Source organism: Colletotrichum siamense (assembly GCF_013390195.1).
Source record: "Colletotrichum siamense strain Cg363 chromosome Unknown KSG_Cg363_contig10, whole genome shotgun sequence".
Classification (NCBI taxonomy): domain Eukaryota; kingdom Fungi; phylum Ascomycota; class Sordariomycetes; order Glomerellales; family Glomerellaceae; genus Colletotrichum; species Colletotrichum siamense.
The window spans coordinates 937,554-957,629 of NW_023501023.1; the positions used below are offsets into that span (position 1 = coordinate 937,554).

The 20,076-nt window shown below is 54.2% G+C and overlaps 3 protein-coding genes across 3 annotated transcripts; 1 reads left to right on the forward strand and 2 right to left on the reverse strand.

The window, feature by feature from the left end:
* Positions 1-220: 220 nt before the first annotated feature.
* Positions 221-1,764, reverse strand: CGCS363_v014161 (uncharacterized protein; the record flags this gene model as incomplete). Its single annotated transcript, XM_036646010.1, has 4 exons — positions 221-1,002; positions 1,058-1,166; positions 1,262-1,532; positions 1,691-1,764. The coding sequence occupies 4 exons, from the start codon at positions 1,762-1,764 to the stop codon at positions 221-223; spliced, it is 1,236 nt and encodes a 411-aa protein (XP_036488962.1).
* Positions 1,765-3,564: 1,800 nt separating this feature from the next.
* Positions 3,565-6,074, reverse strand: patH-0 (Cytochrome P450 monooxygenase patH; the record flags this gene model as incomplete). Its single annotated transcript, XM_036646011.1, has 3 exons — positions 3,565-4,077; positions 4,130-5,205; positions 6,017-6,074. 3 exons carry the CDS (start codon positions 6,072-6,074, stop codon positions 3,565-3,567), a joined length of 1,647 nt encoding a protein of 548 aa, XP_036488121.1.
* Positions 6,075-15,271: 9,197 nt separating this feature from the next.
* On the forward strand, positions 15,272-16,932 carry spmT (Sphingomyelinase; the record flags this gene model as incomplete). The annotated part of the gene is made up of 2 exons (XM_036646012.1): positions 15,272-15,502; positions 15,832-16,932. The coding sequence occupies 2 exons, from the start codon at positions 15,272-15,274 to the stop codon at positions 16,930-16,932; spliced, it is 1,332 nt and encodes a 443-aa protein (XP_036488122.1).
* Positions 16,933-20,076: the final 3,144 nt, after the last annotated feature.

Below are 20,076 nucleotides of genomic sequence, written 5' to 3' on the forward strand. Positions count from 1 at the left end.
AACCTATCTTGGCCAGTGCAACAATGTGTCGAACCGTAGGGTGCCTTCATGCTCTCTTCTATGGATATCATGTTGGGGGAATTTTGTAAGCGTAAGCTTTAGGCCGTAAGAAGGGGTTGTAGGACAACAAGGACCGGAAAGGTAAGCCCATGCGCCACTTAGAGGGCAATTTGGAGCCACGCATGCCTAGATGTCAGCCACCCTTGTCTAGTGTCTTCACTCAGCTCTTCGTAAACCGCGAAAGTGAGAAGAAACTCTTCCTTTTCTTATCTCCCTTCATCCCCCTGTCACCCTCGTGCTTCTTCGCTTGCTCCTCCGTATTCAGCTGCGTCGTGTTGTCATGCATAAGCTGCTGGGCATATGAGACGGTACCAGCGTTCGTAGCACCAGGCGTGTAGGAGATGCTTGGTGGCGGCGAGCCAGGTATGTAAGGATGAGAGCCCGGAGGCGGTGTGATAGGTCCGTATGCCGGGTGGTTGTGCATGCCGGGCGGCGGGCCTGGAGGCGGGGTTCCTGGGCCCCAGGAGTGAGTCGGCGTGCCATACGGGGAGTGACCCGGGGGTGGTGAGGCGTATCCATATGGGTAGGGACCGGGAGGCGGCGGTCCGGGAGGCGGTCCATGAGGATGTCCCGGAGGGGGAGGTCCAGGCGGAGGTGGGTACATTGCGCCTGGGGGTGGTGTTCCGTATGGAGGGGAGAGTGGTGGCGGCGTGCCATATTGCGGTGTCGTCGGTTGACTTGGTGGCGCGGGGAGCGCAAGTTGTGATGGCGGGCCTTGGATCGCGGCGAGTTGCTGCTGTTGCTGTTGCTCTGGGGTAGCGAAGAGATCCATGACCTTGCCGTGGCCAGTGAGTCTCTCGTAGACGGCGAGAGTGGTACCGAAGTCCTTGTGGCCGTCAACTTTAATGGCATCGAGTAGCTCCAAGGCGTATGTCTGGCAGTTGTTCGTGATCAGGTTGTAGGTAGGCTGCCTTTCTCTGATGCTTTGAATCACAGATTCACCTGCGCAAAATTAGCCAACCAAGTCGTGAGCGTGGAGTCGAGCGCATCAACTCACCAGCTCGCCGCAGCGCATCATCATTAAAGCGCGTCTCACCCACCGGGAAGGTGCGCCACTCTTCGCGCTTGACCTTCTCGTTGGTGTAGATGACATGGAATTGCTCGTCCTGCGCGACAACCTCTCAGTCAGCGTTCACCATCCATGCGCGGGATCCACATTGAACTCAATCCGACGATCCCGAACGACGTGGAAAAAACTCACCATCCAGAGCTGGTGCGCATACTCTCCAACGAGTACCGCCCAATGCTGCGTCGGATCCGGGTAGTACCTGATCCTCTCCGTGATCATCTTCCCCAGGCCGGTGTCCTCCGCGAACCACTTTCCGGCGAGGCCGCCGACAGGGTGCCATCCGACCTCGACCGGCCGGGGCGGGCCGTTAAGGATGGGCTGCGTGACGGGGACGACATTTGGCTTGTGGCCGAGGCCGATGGCGTGTTTGAGAGCGAGCTCACCCTTTGTGAGGTTCTTCTGCCTGTTCGCCGTGTCAGTGAGAGCAATTTCAAGCGGCCTCCTTCACCATCGTGAATGGATCGCGATGACGTAGTGAATGGGCTGCCAGGGTGCGCAAAAGCGGTGTGCGCCAGGCCCAGTATTGGCAGGGGACGGCAAAAGGGAAAAGGTCGCGCCTACAGGAACTCTCCCACTTTATCCCGCTTCCTCTTCGCTTCCTCGTCGGAGCCGGTCGTTGACACGGTCGTGGACATGACGATTCAAGTGCGGCGGCTCACGCAAATCTCGGAGGAGGAGGGGTGGTTTAGAAGGAATGGGGAACGGACGGAGCACGCCGGTACGGGCCTCAACTCTTTTGGAACGACAACTGTGGCAGGCACTCTAAAAATGAAATGTTTGGAAGGGAAAGAAGAGTGGAAAAATGGAGCGAGCGGCTGCTGGCGCCGTCTTACGCGTTTTTTGGTGTGGCTGTCGTAAACGCAGGGCGGCGGCAACACAAAATATTGCCTGCTGGGCAAGTGCTTGCTTGCTTGGGTGCTGGATGCGCTGGCGCCTTGCTTTGAGCTGGACCACGTGAGGCGCAGGCGCGCACCGCCGCATTGATGGGTAATTAAAAACAAGGGACGGAACGACCGATTCAGCCAATGAAGTGCGATCTCGAGCCTGCCGACGACCCGGGAGACGCTACCGAATCGGAAAGGAGGGCGGGATTGCGGCTTCTCCGGGTTGCGATCGATGGGCTGTGGAACGGCATTTGTCTTCTTACTTGTGTCTTCTCCCCCGTCGCACGGAATCGCTTTCGCAACAGGTAGTGGTCTCTGCGCTGCTGTTTTCCGATCGTGCTGTGATGCGCAGCAGGTGATTCGTCATTTATTGGGACTGTCAGTCAATCACTTGCAGCACCAACGCATACACCTCGAGTCATGCTTGGCGGTTGGCTCCACGCCGTACACCTGCGTTTACTTCTTCAGTTGGCTTCAAGACGGTGTTCATGAACAGTCTTGAAGCCTAGGTATCTTTCTCTCTGGTACAAAGAATACGTCTCTCTCAACTCCTTTCTTCTGCGTGGGGATGCATATTTCTGGGATGAGGAGAACCTGCAGCTGGTTACATCAGCCAAGTATTGTACGTTGCGTGACGCCGAGGTATCCGTCACACTGTGTTATGGGGCATTGAATATTGAGCCACCTGCAAAATCGAAGCATGGCGCATGTCGATGAATACACAAGTGCAATGCAAAAGTTCGGATCATGAACTCTGATAGCAGTCAGTTTCCGAAGGCGATCTAGATCGTCTAAACTTTTCGTTCCCTCGGCTGGGCGAACTTGCTTCTGACGGGCGGAGCAAAAGCTTATTTGGATGACTCGATTAACCTCAACGCCTAGCTTAGCGAGGAGCTAACTCGGTAAACTCAACGGCTGAGTTAGGTGAGCTATCACAACAGGTATATCATGAGAACTCAGGGGGCTCATTCCGTCTTAGGCAGTTCAAGCTGGAACCTCTTCACCAAGCATTGAAGCAAGCCTTCGCGTGGTCCGGTTTGTAGTCATTGTCGCTGAAGTGTCTCTCCGATGTTGAAGACTAGGTAAATTTGGAGCAACAGTGAATTCGTGGTTGAGTTTTGCTACCCCCGGTTTCACACTTCTAGCTAACTCGGCGGGCGACTACTCATATTTTCTTGTTGTCTTCGCCGTCGTTGTCGACGTTGGCCTCATTATCGCCGTCGTAATGATTATTATCGTTGTCACTACTTTCACCGTCTTCATATTTATTACTGCTGGTGTCCTATCATCACTATGTGCCTGGAAAGCAAAATTCCAGTGGTACGGTGATCAAAATAGGCGCACTAAGTTGATCTTTCAGGAAACGAATCGAAAACGATTATCGTTTTTACGTGTACTCAGTTCGTGTACTCTGCTCTCAATTATACTATCGTGTGGCAATTTGGATTCCTCCTCAGTAAGACTCATGCAGCCTACATGAATCTATAGACGTTGCTGCTGTCTCGAAACTCAAGTAAGCTCTTTTCCCGGAGGTTAGATCTATCAGCGTTATCACTCCACCCAAGCAGACACAACCTCCTTCGCTTTCTCACCATCTTCCACAATCTTGCCCCTCTTGAAGTCCCCCCTGGCAACAAAGTCCACATCAAACGAGTTAGGCTCCAGGACCAGATTAGAGTGGAAGCCAGTGTTGATGTCAAGATCCAGCGGCTTCTTCGCGACGACATTGAAGTCCCAGGCCAGCTTGGCCAAGACAATCAACACTTGGTTGTCGGCGTAGTCAAGACCAGGACACATCCGGCGGCCCGCCCCGAAGTTGTACGTGGGCCGGCGGTTCTCCTTCTCGGCTGCGGTCTTCATCTCGGGCCTGACGCCCCACTGGTTGTCCATGTACCGATCCGGGTTGAACTCCTCGGGGTTCTCGTACCATTTCTCATCCCTGTGAATGGCCCAGACGTTCATGATGAAGACGGTGCCCTTGGTGAAGTTGTACCCGCGGTAGGTGTCATCACGAGCCAAGACTCGCGGGACAGCTTGAGGCGCGGCACCGCGCCAGCGCATAGCCTGTATCATGATCAGCTTCACTCACAGGCATCTGAGTTGGCAGATAGCTTACCTCCATCATGACTGCTTTCAAGAACTTGGCTTCTGGCAGCCTCTCTTCTGTGGGCGGAGAATCTTCCCAGATGGAGTCAACCTCGGCCTGAACCCGCTTCTGGACCTCAGGGAACGCGGCAAAAGCCATGACGACGCTGGAAGTGGTGGCAATGACCGTGTCAACCGCCGCATCCAAGGTGCCGCCTCCAAACACCGCAAGCTCATGGTCACCCATCCGCATATCCTCATTCGTCTCAGCTTCCATGATAATCCTCGACATGACAGACTCATTATCATGACTCCGCAGCCCCTTGGTAATAGTACCATGTTGAAGCTTCGCGCCGTCGAGCATGTAGTAAATCATCTTCCACATATCTTTCCTCAACACCAGCGCCTCCTTCCGCCACTTCGCAAGAAAGTCAGGCAAGTGCTTCATGAACGGGAACAAATCAACCGGCGGCGCCTGCGCGGGCTTCAGAAACCTCAGCCATCTCGCCTGCGTGCCGAAGTACTCCTCCGTCGAACTCGGGCCCTCCTCCTGAATCTTCCTCCCGCACAGAATCGACAACGGCGTCGCGAGCGCCCAATACTTCATGTGCGTCCGGAACTCCGCCGGGTCGTCCAGGATCTTGCACATCAGAATCGCGGACTGCGCCGTCTGCACCGCGAACACGCGCTTCAGCTCCGCGGGGCGGAACATGTACTGCATCGCCGTGCGCGTCTTCTTGATCGTGTGGTCGTTGGGCTGGAAGATGACGGTGCCCGGGTTGATGATCTGGGAGGGGATGTAGGGCGTGGGCCGGTCCGAGTAGATTGCGCCGCGCTTCTCGATGAGCTCGCGGACGAGCTCGGCGGTCTGGAGGACGACTAGGTTCTGGCCGCCCATCTTGAGGCCGACCATGTCGCCGTAGGTTTGCTTCCATTCTGTGAACTTGAGGAAGGACTTCTCGGGTGGGACCTGCAGGATGTTGCCCAGGCCCAGGATTGCAGGAGGCCCCGGGGGATAATTTTTGGGACGCCTGGCTGCGAGGGCCCAACTTCCGATGAGGTAGATGAATGGGAGGAGGATGAATGCCAAAGCGGCTGGGTGGAACACTGATGAAAATAAGCTCATGATGTCGGTTTGGCTGGGTGCTACGGTTCACTTGGAGAATGCAGAGGGGAGGCACGGAAGCGACTTGAGAGCTGGGGAAAGGTCCACGAACCAACTCCTCCAGTGCCTTCTTATGTTTGAGTCTCCTCCTCACCGATGAAGATCTAGCCTCTGGGCTGCCATCATTGATATCACTTGGCATCAACAACTGTAACAACAACCAACGTCGTGTAACCTAACATACTACCGATCTAGGCAGTTTTACGCAAATTACATACGTCGCGCAGTGCGATCAACTGGCTCCTCCTAGTGGACCGCATCGCATTTGCCCTCCACACGAGTTGCCCGGCACTGTAACCTAAAGTAGGCTGAGAGTTGCGATTGCGACTGCCGTGCAGGCTGCCGTGGAGCCCACAGCACTGGCGAGCCAAATAGATACGACACGAGAGCTGCAAATATCAGATCAAAGATATGCGGGCCGTCAGCACCAATGCATGGGCAAGCATTCCATATGCGGGTTGGCCTCGGGATCCGGATCTAGGCGGGATCTGCCGTCAGCAGCGAGTAACATCGCACGACGCTGTCCTGCAAGACCAACGAGTGTGCATTTTGGTCCAATGAGGCATTGACGTTTAGTAACTTGCTCTTCAATACTTTTGTCCTGGGCTGTTTTGATGCGAGTTGGAACATGGGGCCAAGAGCTGGGCGCGTAATTTCGGACTGGAGGTTGCATGCATCACACGCCATGCAGTGTGTTAGTTAGGTCTGAGGCGAATACAGCAATTTTCCCCATCAAGAAGTTGAGTGACATACCATCGTTCTCAATTGCCCACTCAATCTCATGGTCTCCGTCCAGAAAAAACCATGTCATGTTCAAGCAGGACTTAGTAGTCGCGGATCATGAACTAAAAGAGGCGTTGGTGCAAGAATATCGTGAATGGGAGCAAAAAGACATATTTCAACATGCGTTGCGGATGACTTCCGAAACCGAGAATCGAACTCGGGGCTATGCCTGCCTCTCGGAGATGAGAGGGCATCATGTTGGCCACTACACCATATCGGATTGGTTGTTGAAGACCTGCGAGGTTGCGGAGCCTTAGGTGTGGCGGGCGGAGCTTCGTGTGGTAGAAACTTGGGTCGGCGCCCTGCATCCTGTCTCCCATCGTCACTACAGAGACTTGCGCAAATCCTTTTTCTTTGCTTGTTGTATGCTGTTCTGGTCCTGAGCTTGTTCAATGTATTTCTAAGTTGGGCTGCGGCGGCTCGTTTGACCCAAGAATGGATGTGAGAAGGGTTGGTCAGGATTAGTGTACCCACCTGAAGGAGTGTAAGTTGAAGTGGTTTTTCCTCGGATAGATTCATATTGTCATCAAAGCAAATTTCATTGTGTTGCCGTTGAAACTTCATCACGTTAAGAATGTTCATGTTCAAGTTCAAGTTTAAGTGTTTACTTGTTTCTTCGAGGGCGGAAGGGCGCTGGGAATATACGTAGGCAACTTAGGCGGTTGCGAACGGTTCAAACAGCTACGTTGAAGGAATATTTATACGAGTCGTCATTTTGCTTATTCACGTTCATGCTATTTATTCAACCTCAATCTAAAGTCCATACGATCCTTTTGACGCTTGTTGAGTAATGAAGTCGTTGGCATGATAACAACAGTGTTAATAACAACGAGAACGATGATGATGATGAGGAGGACGTTGAGAACTACCTATTGATGCTACAACTTCAACGCAGTCAATGCGTGCTCAACCGATGCGCATACGCAGAGTCAAATGAAGGCAACTTCGACTGTCCTGCTGTACACACAACGGTTCCCTCACTTTTTTTCAGCAATGAAAACAGTCTCAAAATTTAGTTCCTAACCTCGGGTAGCTCCAACTGTCAGACAGACATAGCACACAACGGACCAACTCGAATCAGAACGAAAATCTGTATCAGCTGAGGAAAGGCTGCGCTGATTTGGCGTCGTTCGACCTCCCAGCCTGATCACTCAAGATGACTCACTCAAGGGCTTTGCTGTATAATGCCCTATGATTTGAGGTCATCATCGGATGCATGTACACGATTAACATCTCCACCACGTACAAGCTATACGCACGCATCAAGGCCAACATCTCTTAGTCATTCTATACGCGAGCGGGACGCTGTTATCTTAGATTCCTAATAATAGCCTTGCATTTCGTTTTGGATATAGCGTCGTCGTGGTGGTCTTGCATCTCGAAGTTGGAAACTCAAAGAAAGAGCCACACCTTTCCATCCATTTCCCAGAAGTTGATAATTCCAACATGGGATTTGAATCACGAAACATGATCGTCCTGTAAGACCTCTCTTCTAGAAGACTGATACTATAGCGCTTGTGTTCATGCTAAGGTCCGCGTACACCTGTCAATATGATCGTCGTCATAAGCTTTGTGATGCTTATGGTAAGCCCTTTTATTCCAAGGCCTCCCTGCCGTTTCTGTTTCTGTCATTTTTCAAATTATCGTATGCAGTATTCTTTTACAGAACGGATGTTAGCCTCTTGTGGAATGGTCACAAGAACTGAAACTTGCGGCAAGTGCCTAGTTGCGGAGCTTCCCGCCTCGAGGTTAGAGGATGACAAAAGCATCACGATATCAATGACAGACATCCCACAACCGCGATTGGCCAATTCGCAAATGAAAACATATGCGGCCTCGGCCATTAAAAGCTGTCACTATGCCTATCTCTCTTAGCCGGCCTTCACGTCAGCCATTAGACAAAACTATGCTATTATGGATCTCAGCCCTTAGAACGAGTTGTCAACACCCCCCCGAAACTTTCCGCGCTCAGAACGAAAATACCCCAACTCCCGAAACTCTATAACTCGTTATCAATATGTTAAGGCAATAAGCACGTCACTATATCATGCACATTGAAAGACGCCATACTATTTCCAGTCCGACATCATACGTTAAACACTCTTTACTGACAGCCGCTATACCCTCCAAAACGCCGCGGGCCCTGAAATCACAACCGTTCCAAAACGTCCATCAAGTCAACGAGTCGAAACGCCCACCAAAACCACATGGCCACAAAGGCAAATCGTCATCTTCAATTGCCGTTTCACGCCAGCGGTCAATAGGCAAAACCCTCCGTTGCGTCTAAGTGCATAATGATCAAATTTCCCCCAAAGCACGTCGACGCGGGGCCCTGCTGTTACCGGCGAGATGTGAAACGTGAGCCTGATGTTCCTTCCCTTGGCCATCTGCGATCTGTGGAGTTCTCTTCTCCCCCCTCAACCCCGAAGTCCTTCTCTTTCGGCTGATGAGTTTTCCATGTGGCCATCCCTACCGAGTTGTGTCATCGGCAGGCAAGCGAAGAGGCGGGCGCACTTTTTTGGGGCCTGGTCTGGCTCTTGGTCTCCGTCTGATGTTCGGCAAGCGGCGAAGCCTTTTGCATTTAGGTTTCCAGGCCAGCTTGGCCCTTGGAGCGGGATGGATACGGACGGAGAGTATCACATGATGAACTTGCCGGTGAAGCTCTTTTAGAAGAATACTTGCGAGCCGCTGCGCTGCGACTGGGAACACCTACACACGTCCCGATCTCTCGCCGAAAGGCGCAGCATGCACCGCATATTCTGCAGCAATAGCTGCAAGATTAGATCGATACGCCGCGATATGCTTCGGCAAACACACACTGCTTGAAGATGCTAAAACGTGCAATCTCGTCTTATCACGGCATATTACACACATGAAGTTGCTCACTGTGATAGCATGTCATCATGCCTAGCTGATATGCCGCGTTGAGCATGCCACAGGCAGAGTCCCCCATGCGTTCGCACCGTTGGAGGGAATGTGCAGGGCCGATCTCAATGTCAAACGGTGGACATCACAGTGGGGTGTCGTGTCATTGCCCTGCAGGAGGACTCTTTCACCAGCGTCAATCGAACCCCCCCGTCAATGGCACGAAGCACGTTGCTCACCTTCTTTTAATTGAATCTTTTGCTTGTCTCGACCTGCAGGTGGTCCCTCCCCATCACTCGCTGGTGTTGATTCTATGTCCACGCCCATCCCTCTCTTCTCAGCCCAGACGGCTTCAGAACCCTGGAGGCCACGATGCCAGTTATTAACACGAAAAGGGATATCGACAAGGACCAGACCAGGCCCGCCAGGGAACCGGGGGGAGGGAGGGCCGTATTGGCCTATTCTGGAGGTGTGGAGGGTCAGTGCGGGAAGGAAGAAGGAAAGAAAAGACAGCCACCGCAGCGTTGCTGTTCACTGCGCAACATGGGCTGCGAAACCGCGCTTTCTGCCCGCATTGACAGCTGGAGCTTGGGTGGTTTATGTGCGAAATACCTAGTGCCTAACCCCCGCGCGTCCACATTCAGCTGTCTAAAGGCCTGTCGGTGGCCTTGCTTGCTTCTTGGGAGCCCCGCAGTCTGTCAAGCGATACAAGGGAGGCATGCAGGGCCGTTTACCGAGGCGGTAGAGAGGTTCCCTTCTAACTCGCGCGCAAGTACGACACCTGGTCTATAGCACCGACTTGAGACTGCCGAATATCACTAAAGGGCGCGTCTGTTCGCACGCGGATGGCATGCCTGATGGCGGCACGGAGCTGTGATGATGTGATGAATGACACCGGAACGATGTTCCCAAAGAGCCGTCAGAGAGGGGAAGACAGCCACAGGCCGAGGATGTCCCGCATGTCGTTCTCGGCGGGACTGTCAGTTGGGTAAATCCTATGATCCTGGCACGCACGGACGCGGAAAGAGACAAGCGAGGGAGGGGACAGCGAAGCCCTCGCGGAAAATCCCACAGGGCCTGGCGTGGTCCGTGAAACGCTTCTCGTGGGATGAGTGTGATATCAGACGTTGTGGTGGACACTGGGGGCCCGGGCGTGCAGGACATGGAGGAGAGGAAGAGAGGGGGAAAACTCAGTCATCTCAGAAAGAGGGAAAAGAAATGACGTTCAATCAAGATGATGAAATGACCGCCACTTGTCATGCGCTCGGTTGTTTGCTTGTTGATGAGCACAATACTATTGACTGGGTTACTCCCTTGGCTCGGGAAATCGGCCGGCGAAGCGGCGACCCTCACGGAGGAGAAGCGAGCGCCACGCCGTACCGTACCGGCGCCGACTCCGTGTGCAGCCATCACCAACATCATCGGGCCACTGATTTCCAGCAACTCCGTTCGCATCCCGTGCGGGTACGACATTGCCCGGAAGAGAAATGTTCTCGAAAAGGGGAAGGAAAAGTCAACCCAACTTTTCCTGCTCACCTTTCCCCCTTTCTCTTTGGTCAAACACCTGAGAGTTCAGACGCACACAGCATTGGCCGCGTTCCAATCCGACGCGACCAATAGCGAAGGGAAAAGTGTGTCTTAATCCATCCCATCATCTTCCGTTGCAGCTCCACGTTTTCTCGACGCTCGCGAGACAGTCTGCACCGTTGATACAACCTGACGACGGAACTCAAGACACAAGCGCCTATCCGAAGAACCGTCTTCCTCACGGCCTGTTCCGGCCTGTGACCCTACACAGCTGCGTTTGTCTCTGGTTGCGAGGAAGAGTCCAAACATTAGAAACATCAAGCTATTGCGAATTTCCCTGATTTCGATCGCATGAACGACTTCCTGGAGGGCCACGCACCCAAGAGCAATGAGAAGAAAAACGTGGTTGCAGATGGGATCATCCTCTTTATCGCAAGTTTCCGTGCCTCGGATGGTGGGAGGGAGCTTTGATCGCTCCCAAGCTGTCTTGGCAAGATATCCTTTTCATGACTCTCACAAGGGCGCATCCTGGAAGGTCCCTTTCAGAAAAGGCCAGTTCCCAGCAGGCTGGCACCTCGATAGTTGCAAATGCCCTCCTCTCCACTTACGGATTCCACAATACACGTATGCAGCTCCGGACGCAAGAGCCTCCCTCAACACCGTGCCGATTCCCCAGCGACCTTTCCGGTCCTCCATTCCCTGCGACCCGATAGTCGTCTTCCCACATTCCCCCAGCAAAGTCTCGATGACGAGTTGCGTGTGGGGATGCAAATCCAAGCCTTCTTGGACTACGAATCCCTTCCGCCCATCTCCACCGAAAGCCCGGTTTCCTGGATTTGCTTTCTCTCCCTCCGGATTGAATTTCAGAGGACGGGCCCATACTTTCACGGAACAGACACCGAATGAACGGGCGCGGTTCGGGAGAAGAGTCCATCTTGAAGCACGTAATCACGTCAAGCACGGGACAGGCATCATCTCTCCTCAACACCATCGCCCATCAGGGTCCAAACCCAGTGGGGAGTAAGTCGTAGTCATGAAATATACCGCCTAAAACAATCCGCACGCCCGTAACGTTATCATGCTTAATATCACTCAGACGTTAGAATACTACGGTGGCCCAGTTTCACCATCCTCCCCAATGGAACCGACCCTCTCTGTCTGCCAGGACGGTACGGCGAGGCACTGTGTCTTTCGTCCAAGGTCAGGTCCCCTGGAGGCCCTGGGACGGCCGCTGGCACAGGACGAGAGGACAAGAATCCCATGCCAGCATCCCGCTGTCAACGACGGACCCCCACATGAAATTCGCCGAATGGTAATTCGGGTCTAGGCCCTCTCGCCGGCTCGCCGGCTGACTAAACGGCCAAGAGGATGTTGGCCACGGACCAGATATCACGAGGTCTTGGCAGGGCAGACGAACTTCTTTTGTGCTATTTCGCGAGGTAAACTGCGACAGAGTTGTGTGTGCCGGATGAACCGGAAGCATGGATTCAGCGAGTGTCTGCCACTGCCGCGTGAGTTTGCCAAGGTATGTCTTTATCGCGAACGAAGCACGCTCTTGGGAACCCGTCAAACGCCGTAAACTGCCGTGTCGGGGACATTTCGTCTGTTAGTGACGACGATGACCCGTCACTGAAGGGCCCAGATGTGAAGACCAGGGGCCTTGGATGACAAGACATACGACGTAAAGCACCTGAATCACGTACTCTTAACTTTCCAACTCTATCTGGCCGGCGGTATCGCCGGTAGGGCAGTAGGGCCAGCTCCAAAAGTATCGTCCATGACCCTGACCGAGTCTCAATAGCACAGCCATGATATCGAATGCCACCACGTCTGCCTCTGCCCATACGGCAGCCTCCCGCATGGCAAAGGTGCATGTTCCCACAGTGCTTGCATGCAGAAGCCACGGAAATCTGAATAATTCCCGCTCATCGCCCTCATAACCATCACATGGCCATGCGGGACCCATGGCCGTCTACCCACCCTTCACCCCTCTCCTCCGCATGGAGTCCCCTCGACACACTCTGAGACCCGGAGCTCAACCCTCCCGGCCAGACCTCGACGGCGGTCCCTGATCACCGCCGGGGCCGTGCGCAGACATCCCCAAACAGCAATCGAGTCAGATGGGATGCGAAAGTGACCGAGTCTTATCATTCAACCAAGGCCATGATGCTATCTGCCTGTCACCTATCACACTGCTATTATTCCTCTTACCGCGTACTTCGCCTCCCTGTGTCCACTGAGGCAATGGCAAGTCAGTCAGTCGCCCGCAGTGAGAGTCGTGACGTCCATTAAGTCGCACGTAGATGGCGATTGCAGCCACGCGACAACCATTTCGAGTCATGACGTCTTCCTTGCCTTCATCTATCTGCCGCCATCAACCGCCATAGATAGCAGCATATCACAAAGCCTATTCAATACTGAATAAGCGCGCGCGCGCCATCTCTAAAATGGAATTTCTTAAAATGGCCCTAAGCCAAGAAAACACACGCCGACCCAGCCGCCACACTGCGTGGCGGCAGACTTCCTTAGCCCGAAACACCGCCAGGAACAAAGGCCTGGAACCGCTGGTATCACAATATCTCACTAACCCGCTCCCTCGATCAATCTCTCTTGATTTGAGTTTTCTTATGAGCAGTCGTTCGACAAAGATGGCGTTCATCTCCACAGTGGCTTGATCGTTTCGCCGGGCCCCCCTCCATCTTCCCTGGAAACCTTCATAGATGAAGGCCGCCATGCAAAAAGACTATCTGCCTATGCCTAACCTGAGGGACCGACTCTAAAAATGGGAGCTTCGGCTAAGTGCAGCAGCGGCGGGGCTGTTCCAGATCATTGGGAGAGCAGTACATGCAACAAAAGAAAGCATACAGCCCCGTAATGTTTTGTAGTTCGGCGGACACAAGTTTGGCTTCGGCACCCCAAAAAAGCACGTAATCATCAAGCCGCACAGGAAATAAGCCCCCGGGCAACGACCGCGAACCGCGGCCTACCCCCAAAAACCGGGAGGCTCCGTTCGCAAACGTCGCCGGGTCGGGGGTCGGGGGCGAAAGAGAGGCACTGCTCGTAGGGCCGGCCACCCCAGACCACCGCCGAAACGACAAATCGCTCGCCGGCGAAGCCCTGCCATGGCCCTGGTCTTGCCTTGGATAACGTCTTCCAGATGGCTGCATTACCGCCAAGCCAACATTCTTCACGCCCTGTCGCAGATATAGTCAACGGATGCCCGCACAATCGAAGCTGAATCGCGCCTTCGGCCAGCGGTTCCGAACGAGAGATTGCTGTTTGCCGGAAGCGTTCGTTGTGTTGTATGTAGTTCACGTCAACCCTCATCCAAAACTCATCCGAGGCCGCGCCGTCATCCGGCAGCGGAGACAATTCATCCCATCTCCTTTCCGCAAGTTCATACAACATGAACATTCAGGTTCGTTCGTTCGGACATATCTCGAGACATGACTTGCGACCGTTCCTGAAAGTGCCACCCTCCCCATTCGTTTAAGGGCAGTGGGGATCCTCATTTCGTTGATCCGGCAAACTCGGCCGAGGGACACGAGGGGCTCGGGTCTGCAGATAGGTTCCATGACCGCATCGTGGTCCGGTCGCCGGCTCCCTTTCGCCAGATTTCCGCGTACCGACCGATTTTGGGGGTCACATTCAATATATTTCTGCCCAGCGCGGGTCCTTTTCCTCACCGTTACCGCTGAAGAAAAAGCGACCCAAAAGAAAGAAATATTGGGCAAGTCCACATTAACATGGGATATGCCCGCTTGAACGAATCTCATAATCCAACGTCTCCACGTGGATCCACGTGAACCGATAAAAGACCCCTTCGGTATTCAAATGAGTAAAGGCGAGAAAGGCAAACAAGATTAGAGTAATGGAACTCTAGAACGAGTTTCCCATCCACGTGTAGTGAATAGCTCCAAAGACTCTCCTTACTGCCCAATCACATCCTCAACATGCCTTCGTGACCAGCTTCCTAAAGGCCTCGGCAAACGGCAGCACCCGCCGAGATCTCCAATCTCCCAAAGACTACCATCGCCCAGGACGAACTACCACCCAAAATTCGTCATCCAATCCATCACGAGCCCTCCATCAAGCTCCATCATCGGCCTCCCACCCCGACAACAGTCACATAGCGCCCAAATAAATCCCACCTCTCAGGCTCTCAAGGCCTCAAGCCCCCCTGCCCGTCCCTCGTCCCATCACCCATCGACCAACGAACTCCGCCATGTGCCTGAACACGCTGCTGACAGCGTCACATCGCCAACCCGATAAGACCAGGGGCGCTCTCCATGCTAACCCCAAAAGCGGTCACAACTGCCGCTGTGCAATTTGAGTCCTACAATGTGTCGGTGAGGGGGCTCGCGAGATTCTGGGCAGAATATCCCAAAATGACCATCACGAGCCGTGTAGAGCCCATGCCAATGCCATGTCCCAACCCACCACAGCAGCGGTGGTGGTGCTGTCACTGTCACCTTCTCGATTCATTCGGCCTGTCATGAGCAGTAAAAAAAACATGCCTATTATTGATCCCATCTTTAGTGTAAACGAGTGAAGCTAAAACCATCCCATATTGCGGGGTTCACCTCGCCTAGAAACCGGTTCATCTCCATGCGAATGATCTTCAGCTTTAATAAATTCAACACTTGGTCCCAGCTCCGCCACTGGTCTATTATCGTCGCTATTGCTGTGCCATTCCTCGTTTTCTCTTTTGCTTCCTCTGCTCGAAAATTGGCCGAAAGCTATATCTGCTCTCCCGTCCGTCGTCTAATTTTTCGGAGTATTCCATCACGCAGAAGCATCATCACCACATTCGTTCAGAGAAAGCTAGCAGCCATGAAGTCCTCCAGCATCAAGATGCTCCTCGCCGGAGGTGCCATCTCCTCCATGTCAGGCGTCGCCTCCGCTCAGGCGACATCCGGCGACTTCACCGTCCTCGCGATGAACGTCGCTGGTCTCCCAGAGATCCTCCAGAACAACGAGGTCCCCGGCGACAAGACGACAAACTCCAGGACCATCGGATCCTACTTTGCAAAGTACGGCTATGACTTCATCAACGTCCAAGAGGTGAGCAAAAACAAAACCTCACAAAAACCCTTCTTTCCCAATCTCCAAGCGAGGATGCTATTCGCGCGCTTCATCAACCCCTTATCCCTGAGAAGCGACACGTGAGAAATAAGAAAAAGCTTTTGCGCATGAGCCAACAGTTGCTCCGATCCCAACAATGCACCAGGGACCATCCCCCAAAGCATGACTCTCCTCAAGAGGCCTCTCAACACCAAACCCACCACCCCACGATGTCACTGTTTCAGAATAAACGATTGCGCCTTGCAGACCTGCCCCAAAAAGACAAAAATAAGCATCATGAACCTAACGCATCATGCACCCAAATTTAGGACTTCAACTACCACGCCTACATCTACGAGACGGACAACCATGCCTACCGCACCGCGACCTCGGGCGGCGTCCCCTTCGGCTCCGGCCTCAACACCCTCGCCAACTTTGACTGGATCGACTTCGAGCGCATCAAGTGGAACACGTGCTCCAACGCCTCCGGCTCCGACTGCCTGACCCCCAAGGGCTTCACCTTCATCCGCGCCCGCATCGCCGAGGGCGTCTACGTCGACATCTACAACCTGCACACCGACGCCGGCACCGAGGCCGACGACCTCACGGCCCGCAACAGCAACCTGCACCAGGTCGCCGACTACATCGACGCAAACTCCTCCGGCAACGCCGTCCTCATCTTCGGCGACACCAACTCGCGCTACACCCGCACCTCGGACAACATCGGCGTCTTCGCCTCGCAGAACGGCATGACGGACGTCTGGCTGCAGCTCGAGCGCAACGGCGTCGTCCCTACCGAGGAGACCCTCTGCGCCAACCCCAGCACCACAAACTACTGCGAGACCGTCGACAAGATCTTCTACCGCGGCAACCCCATCCTCGACGTCAAGGCCACCCACTTCGCCTACGAGAGCTCAAAGTTCCTGCAGTCCAACGGCAGCATCCTGACCGACCACAACCCGGTCACCGGCAACTTCACCTGGTCCCTGTCCTCCACCCTCCGCCAGTCCGACTTCTCCGGCGGGCCCCACGGCAACTGGTTCTCCGACCTGACCGCCCTCGCCGGCAAGACCAAGCCCAAGGCCTCCGTGCTCACCTTCCACGGCGCCAACCGCCTCGACTCCGTCGGCCTCACCCTCGCCGACGGCACCGTCTTCACGCACGGCGGCACCGGCGGCACCGCCGCCACGCTGACCCTGGGCGACTCCGAGTTCTGGACCGCCGCGAAGCTGTGCTGGGGCCAGAAGGACGGCCAGACGCGCAACTTCTACATCCAGGCCACCACCAGCGCCGGCAAGACGCTCGAGGCCGGCGCGTCCACGTCAGACTGCGCGACGCACACGGCCCCCTCAGGATGGCAGATTGTCGGCTTCCTGGGACGGGACGGTGACAATATTGACAGACTGGCGTTCGTCTATGCGCCGCAGTAGATGATGTGTGGCAAGTAAGTGGTGGCGGCTACAGTGTCAGGGCGGTGCTGTCATGTGCCGAGCAGTGTCGTTCATGCAGCCAGCCCGTGATCCTTTGCTTGCAGATCCATGCTGGTTTTATTTTCGGTATCCTGCCAACCCGGAGCGATGGCAGTTCCCTTTAACGATCGGCATTATATCTCCAAGGTCGCCGTGTGCCGGAGAGCGAGGTCAGGTGCGAGTCCGAAATGGACCCGTAACCCCAGCAGCAGCATGATTCATGAATCAGGGTCCTCTTTTCTTCGTCTGGTGTCTGAACCAAAAGCAACGCCAAGACAGAAAACGACCTTTTCTCTTCTCAAAGGAGGCTCCAGTTAGTCTCGAAGGACCTTGAGCCTTTGTTCTCTTCTCGACGATCTTACCTTTCTCGTAAATATTCTTTAGCGGTTTTGCGCAAACCGTTGAGGGGGATGGGAGTTCTGAGCTAGTCTATTAATGATGCGAAATGACGAACTCTGAGACATGTACTTAGCAGCGAAATTAAGATACCAATTGAAATCACCGTATCATGAACAAAACCTCATTTGCTCGCCGACTTCCCGAGGCAGATCACTCGTTCATCGGGCCATCTCCTCGCCCAATGAGGAATCCCGAAGCTTTCTCTTTGGTTGACGGTCCCAGGACGAGAGCCAGATCGTCAGGGACCTGCTTCGGTGCTTCGGAGCTAAGAAGCGCTCTGGCCGCCCGCCTTTTGGCCAACAATCGCATGTTCATCCCCCAGTTCCTAGCTTGGAGGGAATGTCTCAATTCCATGCGACGGCCGCATTTTCGCCCCCCGAAACCCTGTTACAGCCGTTCGTGCCAGGCTAAAAACAGCACGAACTCTTTCTCTCTTGATGAGAACAAGCCACACACACAGAGTGGCTACAGGACCCTGAGCCAACCCTCGCCGGCGTCGATAGGGCAGTAAGCTGCCACAAATCGGCGTCGCCCCCGGGCCAATTGTTTTCTTCAGCTCGCAGGCTAGGCCTGAAGAACGTCCTAGCGGATAAGCTGTAATTACTCTCCTCCCCCAGCATTCGAAGAGAATGGCTGCACAGACGAGACTGCTAGGTCTGATCCTGAATTAAGCTGGACACCATGCTTCGAAGATCTGGGCGCCTCTAGTGGTCGCCGACTGGGAAATCATCCGTCTCTTTTCAGCATCGCGGCACACCTCGGTCTCACGACGCTGTCGTAAGCAGCCTGACTTCCTCGGAGCGGCGGCATTCGCGGGCGTCAGAATTAGCAGTCTGATGATTGTTGCAGGTTGGCAGCTTGGTCAACCGATAGTTCGACGACCTCCTCACGCGGCCTGCTTGACACACCCCCAAGTCAGTCGCATTCATCCTCGTGGCACAGCACATATGCCGTATTAGTTGATAGCTGTGGTTCGTGGAGACCTCAGAGAGCACCTGAAGTGTCTAGTCTGTGCTCACCGAGCGTGCACGAGACTGAAAATCATGATTGATAATACCTCGCCTGCGGCCCTTTCCCGTCAAACAAACGTCATTGCGCATTGCCAGGAAATTGTTGATGAGACACCAGCCCTCAGCTATGCCTTAACAGCCACATTGACACACACCGAAGAATGCGGCTGCTTAGTTTGGAGATTGAACAACAACCTGCTTTGCATGCCGATTACCTCATCGATTGAAGATGCGCTCCATGACGCGCGCGCGCGCAGGAAACAGGGGCATTCTGGCCGGTTCCCTGGATTGGAAACAAGCCCTGGCACAAGTATTCCTCAGCTATTCTGGTGGCATAGGGCCAAGTTTGTCGAGTAGTAAAAAAGAGTTCAGCCATCTCGTCGAGGTCGACGCGAAGAGCCACTAACATGAGACGGCGTGAAAATGAGTGAGTGAATGGCCGAGATTGGATGGTGGAGTGGAGAAAGTCGGGATTGTTTGCCCGCCTCAGGGTCCAACCGCTCCCGGGGAAGCACGTTGAGGAGTGGTCGTGCGCTAGGTGCGCGACGGACCTCGAACATGCAGTTTGCTTGCCTGGGGCCTGGTTTTCTCAAAGTCTCGTCAATTGCACAGAGTGGAGATCTTGTTACAGCAGTCAAAGAGTGAATACAACAACTCTTTTAGTTTGGGAGTGGTACATCAGGACGTCATAAATGCTGCGCCTTCCTAGGAGAAAACCTGGGTTTCCGTTGTCCGTTGGATCTTCTCCCAGATGATTGCATATCTGAGTTATTGTGTTCAACGAACCAACGACATCCCGCAGTGCCTGGGTTTAGGTTGATCCCTCTTATGCAGCCGCGTATGCAACCATGAGCGGAAGCCAGGATGAAGGCCGCGGATCGGCCAGAACGCCGGACGGGCTCCGGCCTGCAACCAAATCCTGCGTCAAGACGGCAACACGCCCAAGAAACAGGCGCCGAAGCCAGCCAGGAGGATAAAGCCAAGGCTGCCACCGGTGAAGATCGGATCCTGTTCCTGATCCCCGGCGCCACAATTGCACTGATCAGTGATATTGTGGTGGGGCGAAAGCCTCCCAAGAGTTCATGTTTGCTTCCTCTGGACTTGTTTGTCACATTTGCTGGGGTTGATGATAGGACCATCACCCAATGAACATGCGCTTTTCCGGGTTTCTGGGTGCATGCAACCCGGCACGCTCGCCTCAGTTGAGAGAACCAACAGGCGACCAACTCCTTCAGGCTTGAGTTAGTAGATTGCAGGGCGTATGCAGGGTGCACTCGTCCTCCAGAATGACGGGGCGTACAAAACAGAAGCTCATAATCTCGCAAAGAGCTGGCGGAACTGCTGCGAGACAATGAGATCTGACCAAAAACGCCTTTGGGCCCGCCCTCAATCAGCGGTCTTCCATCACACTGAGACCAGAGTAATAGAAAGAGCAGGCCAGGCATTGTCGAGGCGCTGATCGCACAATCACGGAACTCTATCTGGGCATGTGGGTCAGCTTCCCGAGATATCGCGGAGACGGGCTCGACCTCCGGGTCCGTTTCTTCGGCTAGGCATCTGAAGTGCGAGGGGTCAGCAATGGCAGATTAGAGTGGATAAACTCATGCTCTGCGATGCCGACCTGGTATTCCTCAGGCGAGACAGAGTGCAACTGTTTGAGAAAGGTGTTTCGATTTCGTCGGAACTGCCATGTGCT